The sequence below is a fragment of the Lygodium microphyllum genome, chromosome 23, assembly GCF_053477565.2.
Source record: "Lygodium microphyllum isolate KBCC chromosome 23, Lygodium_microphyllum_v1.1.10, whole genome shotgun sequence".
Classification (NCBI taxonomy): Eukaryota; Viridiplantae; Streptophyta; class Polypodiopsida; order Schizaeales; family Lygodiaceae; genus Lygodium; species Lygodium microphyllum.
Window position 1 is genome coordinate 36,165,444 of NC_141157.1, and position 8,293 is coordinate 36,173,736.

Consider the following 8,293-nt stretch of genomic DNA (forward strand, 5'->3'; position numbering starts at 1 on the left):
CTAGTCCTACATGATGTACCACATTGCATGTAGAGCAAATTGACATGGATTCCAACGACACCTTGTTTTTAAGAAGTTAAGTTAAGAGGTTGAAAATATTCTTTCCATTTAGAAACTCTAAAAAACTCGTTTTATGATGGTTGCCAATGTTGTGTTATGAGGAAGGCGAACCTTCCATCTCACTTTTCAAAAAGGGAGTTATTACCATACTATGCTTGGAAGTTGGCCTCATGTACCAGTGCACAATGGGTTTGACAAAATAATTGCATAAGCCTTTGATCTATTGCTATAACAACAAAAAATTGGACCAAGAGTTCAGAACCTTGACGTGCGGCATTCAACATAAGTTTTAGGAGATACTGGCATGCATTATTGAAAGGCCTACCCATGACAACCATAGATCTAGTGCCTTATAGTGCAAAGCCTAAGGAATGTTGAGTTCTAAAGGAATTGTATCACTACCATAAGGGCCTAGGAATACTAAATGCATCCAAATGCTACATTTAAACAACCACAAATGCCAAAAGATGGTACTAGGAGATGTCTTTACCATGTAGTGGAAGAATGAAAAGCTGGAAGAAAGGACAAACTTAAAGATGAGTGTTGATCTTGCAAAATGCACAAAGAACCAATCTTTTTCTTCTCATGTAGGGCTCAATTCCCATTGTTTGTGCAATTTGGGGACCAACAAAAATTAGGCATAGTTATAACATTATGGTGTTCCTATGCGCTTAGGGAGTGATTTGTTTTTGCCCTTCACTGTTGGGAATGTGCTTAGGATGATAGGTAGCGTTCGTGCAACAGCACACATTTCCAATTAGAAAACTTGGAAGGAAACATGACATGTCAAGAAATGGAAACTTTGGCCATTCAAAGAGCAAACATTTAAAAATAGTAGATGGAAGGAATCATCCAAGTTAAGCCTTCTGGCATTTGCCCAACATTGTGGTTCGATTTTGAAGATTACAGTCGAGGTAAGGGATCCTTACCCTTAAGCCATGGTGGGAAGGTGTAGGCTTCGATTCTGAATATTGCAATTGGCATCCTTACCCTTAAGGGTTAAAGGCAACTTCTAAAGGACCATCAAAAAGAAAATGTCCATGGAGTACTACCCTTCAGAATGGGGGGTGAACATGCTCTTTCCTTGTGACCGGAATGTGTTGGGAGGAGGAGTTGTAGTTTAAGGATGTGGGGGGTGAAATTAACATGCTTTTTCACATGACCAAATTATGTTTGGACTTTGTGGTATTGTCTCCTTGTTACAAAGTCAACCACACAAAGAAACTAAATATATTGAGATAATATCTTGCAAATTTAAAAAAGGGGTTGCTTTTGTCATTTTTGTGGAATAAAACCTTTACTTGTTCAATAATAGCAAGAGAACAAGAATGAATGATGGTGTCTTCTTCTAAGTTCTCCTTCTTCCTCTCTCTTGTAAGTTGTGAGCTCTCCTCTCTCTCTTTCTCTCTCTGTCTCTCTCATTTACACGTGCCACAGACACGCACCAGATATACAGCTCGACTTGTCCAGCACGTAATACATAATTCTGTTTCTCATCATGTCGTCTTACCAAGCCCAAAACCGATCCCATTACTGCCCCCACTGCCCACAGCATCCCCCCCATCATGATTTCTTCTACCCACACTGGCTTAGTTTAGACTAGTTTATTAATCTTTATTAGCACCACAGCCTTGGGCCAAGTCTTGAAACATGGTAGCCTGCAAGGGAAAAAAGATAAAGAGTAAAGACTCTGTGTGTGTGTGTGTATATATATAATATATGATGATCGATGATAGATGCATATTATAATGGGTAGATTTTTTGCAGCTTTGTGTCTGATCTCTTTCTCTCTCTCGAGGGGACAAAACAACATTTGCTAGAGGATAAATTATGATAAGGGAGCAACTCTCTCTCTCTCTCTCTCTCTCTCTCTCAACCATTCTCTTTCTCCTGCTTGCAATTGTAAGCCTTTCAGGGAGCCTGTTGGTACTGCAGGGCTTTTGAACGCATCCATACAACCAAACATGCATACAAACATAGCAATGTAATATGTTATGTCAATACTTATACCATAGAAAAATATATTATATCAATTCTATTACGATATTTGTTAGCATAACGTATATTTATATTATGTTGTAAACGTGTATGTGTGTGTGTATGTAGACGTGCCTACATAAAGATGGCTGCACTAATCAGTCACTCAGGATGAGTGTATCCTAAAGCAAAGCCATGGCTTGCACTTTGGTGCCACACGTCTCTCCCCTTTCTTCGTCTTCTTCGTCTTCTTCTAGTCTCATGTGATCTCCTCTCAATCGTCCACATAATTCATCACACCATCTATCGCATTCTTTGTTTATAGTCAAAGCTTTTTTGGCATCTCCACCTTGTAAGAAGCTGCTTAGTGCCTGCGTGAAGAGGGTCTTCCTCGAGCCTTTTTATTAGTACTGCAATTAGAAGATTCTAGGCAACTACATAGGTCGCGACTCGCATGTATAGCTAGCTATCTATCTATATATCCATCCATACATCTAGCTGTAGTTACATATCTGAACTCCTTAGTACAGTCTCTCTCATATATAAACATACATATATACAAACAAACACATAGATAGATATACACTTTAGACACTAGCTGCCATAGCTGGAAAAAGAAATGGATGTCTGCACGGCAACCATCAATGCAAGTGCTAGCGGGCCATCCACCGATCAGATCAAGATCCGAGCATACGATGAGAAGGAAGACAGAGAGCGGGCCGATGAGCTGGATAGGATATGCGAGGCAGGGCCGAACGGGAAAATGTCTCTCTATACCGACCTTTTGGGAGACCCTCTGTGCAGAGTTAGGCATTACCCTGCTTACCACATGCTGGTAAATCAAAGCTTACCATTATTCTCCTATTAATTATGTCAATCTGTCCCACTAATCCCACTAACCACGTCATATCATGTGATGCACGGTTAGCTGCTAGCGAGATAAGGATTGATTGAATGATCAGTGTGGTGTTATCGTAGCAGTGACTGGCTCTGAAAGCTTTTAAATCATCCCTGGGCTCTTTGTGTGGTCTCATCCTTGTGTAATTGTAGGACCAATTCTCCATATCTGAATCAATGTATCACTACTTACCCACTGAAATTATAAAATTGAAAGCTATCTGATCAGCATTGTGGATACTGAACAATGAATTCTGGATTAGGTCTCAAATCAAAGCATCAAGAATCCATGCAAGTATATAACATTTTGCTGTATGAAGCACCTGGACATGATGCTCAAGCTAAGCCCCCTCCCAAAAAATAAACTGATTGATTGATTGATTGATTGCAGGTGGCAGAAAGGGAGGTCCGAGGAGGTAAGCAGGCAGAGATGGTGGGGCTGATAAGGGCAGGAGTGAAGGAGATTTCTTGTGGGTCAAGCTCCAAGAGTAACAGCCCCACATTCGCCATGGCAGCCTATCTATTGGGCCTCCGTGTGGCTCCTCACCACAGGCAAGCTTATCATGAAAAAGAGGAAAAGGGTGAAAAAGGAGGCATAAAATATATTCCTCGCTTTCATGAAAGAAACAACAAAAAGAAGGGACAGTAATGCATGCTTCCTGAATCCTCTCCCTTTTCGGTCTGTTTTTGTACATGTTTCCATCATCATCAGCATCATCAATATCATCATCGTCATGGTGGATTCGTGGTCCTCTTTGTGCCTCTCTTTGAGCTCTCTCTTCAAAGTGTAGCTCTATCTTAGATATCAAATATGAGCCGCTTGATGCACAGTTAGCAGCATTAATGTCATGTTTAGGTCTCAAAAATGATATGAGCCGCTTGATGCACAGTTAGCAGCATTGATGTGATGCTTTACGGGTGGATATGTAATGCTAATGTAGAGATGATCATAAATGGGCATACTTACAGGCTAGTGGTTTAGTATTTCTAATGAAGAAGAAAATCATAAATGAAGCACAGCTACCGAGAGGTCTAGGAGTGCCTTGATTTTTAGAGAAGGAACTTGGAAGAGTTGCAGATCCTATGTTGTCAGGAAAATCGTGTGTTAGTTAAGTGGGCTATTGGAGAACAAATGGTCGGTGGTATATAATCAGGAAGACGATGCATAATTAGTGAATGATTATGATTACCGCTTTGATTAGATGACAACGAGTTAATCATAATATGTCATGGGGAGAATGTCGCACGAGCAGTAAATTATTATTGTTGCCCTTGAATACAGTGAGCCTCAATTACTGTCATATTGCCTGTCCTAGGAGCTCGTGTGTTTCTCTTAATAAGAGCTCATGTGTTGCCACTCATGTTTGCAGGCGGTTGGGGATAGGCGCGAGGCTGGTGAGAGAGATGGAGGAATGGTGCAGAGGGCGGGGGGTGCAGTACGTGTACATAGCGACAGAGAAGGACAACGAGGCGTCGGTAAAGCTGTTCAATGGGAAGCTGGGCTATGTGAAGTTCAGGAGTCCGGCGATACTGGTGCAGCCGGTGTACGAGGGGAGGAAGAAGCTGACGGCGGGCCGGAGCGGCTATGGCGGCGGCAAGCAGAGGAGGCAGGAGATAGAGGTGCAGAAGCTGGAGAGGGAGGAAGCGGAGAGGCTGTACAAGGCCTTGTTCGAGGGAGTGGAGTTCTACCCGAGGGACATAGGGGCGGTGATGGAGAGCCGGCTGCACAGGGGGACGTGGCGGGCCACGTGGACGGATAAGGCGAAGAAGGTGGCGGGGGGAGGGGATGACGTGGACGCTTTCGCGGTCATGAGCCTCTGGTCGTGCCACGACATCTTCCGCCTCCACGTCAGCGGCGCCCCGCTGGCGCTGCGCTGCGCGGCCGCCGCCAGCCGGGCCCTCGCGCGTGTCGTGGCGTGCTGCGGCGCGGGGCCCGCGGTCCCCACCGTGCCAGATGTCTTCCGCCCCTTCGGCCTTCAGCTCATGTACGGCCTGCGCGCCATCGGGCCAAGCCACGTAGCGGCCCCGCTCGTGCACCAGCTGTGCCGGCTCGCCCACAACCTGGCCCGCCAGCAGAAGGGCTGCGCCGTAGTGGCGGCCGAGGTGGGCGCCTGCGACCCCCTGCGCCACGTCATCCCGCACTGGCGCAGCCTCTCCTGCGACGAGGATCTGTGGTGCATCAAGCGCCTCTCATCGCCATCATCGTGCCCAGCTCTAATTAACAGTAATCACGCCGATAATCCTGCCGATAATCATCATCATCCAGACAACGACGACGACGACGAAGGAGAAGAAGAAGAAGAATACAACTGGTGTAAATCTGCCCCGCCGCCCTGCCTCTTTGCAGACCCAAGAGATTTTTGATTTAAGATAATCGTTCTATTTTCTCTCTCTTCTAACCCCCTTGTATTTAACTCCCCTAACCCGCTCTTTCCACCCTTTAATCCATCCTACAACCTTAATCAAACCTAGAACTTTTTACGTGACTCCTAACCATGTATTTTACGCCTTCCCATGACATTGTGTGGTAGCGCTCCACATTGACCCTTCACTACCCACCTAATCCCCCTTCACAAGTTTCATGTGAGCCCATCGAGAAACCACTAAAATGCAAGTGGCATTGCTAGTAGCTACATTTTGACTTTTGGCTAAGATCTAAGGCCTTTCACGAGTCCATAAATTGTGCTTGCTTATATGAATCCCTAAATGCTTATGATTTTTCACCTTATTGTTGAACCCTCGAAGTATTGTTGATTCTTGAAAGATTAAGGTAATCTCAACAAAAGTTCTTGGTTGATAAGTTAATGTAACTTCGATTTGACTCTACGGACAATACCTCTCTCTCAAATGCGCCTTTCTTTTGGCATCTTCATCGTATCTTCGTGTAAGTGGGAGCCTAAGTAAATGATTTTTGCAAGTAATTTTCAATTGGGCAATGACAACAATGTTCACAACAAAAATTTTTCAAAGCCAATTCAAAAACCTAGTTTTTTGCAATTAGCAAGTTTTTGCTTAGTTTTTTACAATGGCTCTATCATAACCAAGATGATTGTAGTTTGAAAATTAAAAATCCCTCTCTTCAAGTTTTTTAATTAAGAATTCACTTGATATAGTCTCAATTTCTTGGCAAACACTAAAGTAACCATATGGTAAAAGCTTAGATATAAAGTTTGTACACATAGGGTTTTTGAGGAAGAATATTACTAGAAAATGATTCTTTTTATTTTCCTTTGTTTCTCTCAAAGTGTACTTATGCTTCATACTACTACCTCCTTGTGCATTGTCATTAACATCCCTCTTCTTCTAAGGGTTTAAATATTATTACATTTACAACATGGAGATGAACTTTAATGCTACATGGGCTTCGCATAGGCCCCTTTGGAAATAAAATTCCTCATGAATTCACACTAGAATAGTCAATTCATCACACCATTAAAGAATAGTCCTCAATGTTGAAGGGTAGCTTGGAACTTGGTTTTGAGTAGCACTTCTATCACTTACATCTATAATGCCTCAAAGGGTAATATGAGGACATTTTCTTGCAACAATCCTTCTGCGAGTCAACATCAACTTTGCCCTTAGGGGAAGAGGCTTTACCCTTTGTAAGGTGTTGTAACTTTCATCATTGAGGGGTCTTTAGGGCCATCCTAGTCTTGAGGATGTTAGCTTGGAAGCTAACCTACTCATGATAAGGTAACCTTCAATCAAACCATTTGCACCACGTGAAACTTTTCATCTTATATCTTGTCAAAGTCAACAAGACCAGTTTCATTTCTTTTGGAAACTCAGGATTTCATTTGTTTTGGAAACTCATGCCATCAACTTCATGGAATTTGGTATACAACATCCTTCATTTTTGGAAACTGATTGCTTGGGTAATAAAATGGTAAACTTCACCTCATACGAGTTTCTTTGGGTAAGGTATTTATGAGAGACCATTGTCAATAAAAGTAGAATCCACGGATAGGAGTTTGGTTGGTCCTAGATATTATTATTAAGATTGTGAATGGGATAGATGTTATAGAATTAGTGATGATCAACAAAAAAGAGAAAGATCATGGTAGTGAATGCATGACGACATGACACAATGTAGTATGAAAATTAACACAACTAGAAATGACTAAGAAATGTAACCAAATTTACAGTGGACCACATACATGTGCTCAAGGCTTCTCTTCTCACACAGATGCAAAGCCATCATATAATAAAGAGGCACAATACTATGGAAGATGTACTAATCACTAGCCTAGTATACCAAGTGGAACATGAGTAAATATGATGTGCTCAAATAACAACTCCTAAAGCACCTTTTTTACATCATAAATATTCACATGTCAAGCAAAAGAACAATTTCAAACAACATGCACCATGGATCTTTGTCGGTATGTGATCTAATTCACATCCATTCTTTAATAACATGCACTACATTGGATGCTCCCTATTAATAAAACATCATGAATAATGATGAATAGTACTTTTAATGATAACCAACGAACAAAAGTACATCTTTTTTCATGAAAATGAGTGGTAATGAAGGACAAAACAATGAACTAGAAAGCCAACCATGCAAATAGTCTCATGCCCTATACCCTACCATAAAGTAACATACAGATCCTCTAGACTCAGAACATGACCTTTGCTGATCAATAACCATATGCACCAAAGATGGTGTGTGAAGAACTTGTGAAGAGTAGGGCATAAAGTCATAATATCAAATGGTATATTTATTTAGAGTGCACGAGAGGTTCAACAAATAAACCTTGATACTTGACTTACTAATAATAACAAATTGATTGCGATTATTTATAATCTTATAAAACTGTATTTTGTAAAAAAAAATTGTTGAATGAAAGGGCATGTTTCTTATTGGATTGTTTCTTTATTTTAGTTCGACATGTTGAGTTGAAGGAGCAAATTCTATTGGGGCCATATCCTGAATGTGAGCAAGATTGTGTGATTTCGAAGGCAACAAAGGAGCAAAAGTCAAAATCAAGAGAGGAAATAAACTAAGAAAGTTGAGCCAAAATGATAAGAGCTAAAGAGGATAGTGTTAGCATCTACATTGGCCTAGTGAAAAGACTGCTGCCATGGTTGCTACCTCCTCAAAAATAGAAGTTGCTCCCTTGTAATAGGAGTAGGTCAAAGCTTATGGAAATAGTTGACCACAAGGCTAGGCAAAAAACAAAAACCATGTTGAAGAAAGCTAGATTTTCTCACATGGCGTAAGAAGACCTACCATTGCTGTGGCATTTTACATCATCACCTTAGTACTAACCAAAACAACATTTGCCTTTTCTATTTGAAGGTGATTCCTCTTCTTTGAGGCAATATAACTATGGGGGCTCTACAATTGCTCCAA

General features: G+C 41.6%; 1 protein-coding gene across 1 annotated transcript; it reads left to right on the forward strand.

The window, feature by feature from the left end:
- The first annotated feature begins 1,474 nt into the window (after positions 1-1,474).
- LOC148016064 (putative N-acetyltransferase HLS1) lies at positions 1,475-5,682 on the forward strand. The gene is made up of 3 exons (XM_087664530.1): positions 1,475-2,872; positions 3,326-3,486; positions 4,305-5,682. Exons 1-3 carry the CDS (start codon positions 2,657-2,659, stop codon positions 5,296-5,298), a joined length of 1,371 nt encoding a protein of 456 aa, XP_087520656.1. The 5' UTR covers positions 1,475-2,656; the 3' UTR covers positions 5,299-5,682.
- Positions 5,683-8,293: the final 2,611 nt, after the last annotated feature.

Coding starts and splice junctions, on each gene's coding strand:
- LOC148016064 (XM_087664530.1), top strand. CDS start 2,657: ATGGATGTCTGCACGGCAACCATCAATGCAAGTGCTAGCGGGCCATCC. Junction 2,873..3,325: donor ACCCTGCTTACCACATGCTG/GTAAATCAAAGC, acceptor GATTGATTGCAG/GTGGCAGAAAGGGAGGTCCG. Junction 3,487..4,304: donor CGTGTGGCTCCTCACCACAG/GCAAGCTTATCA, acceptor TCATGTTTGCAG/GCGGTTGGGGATAGGCGCGA.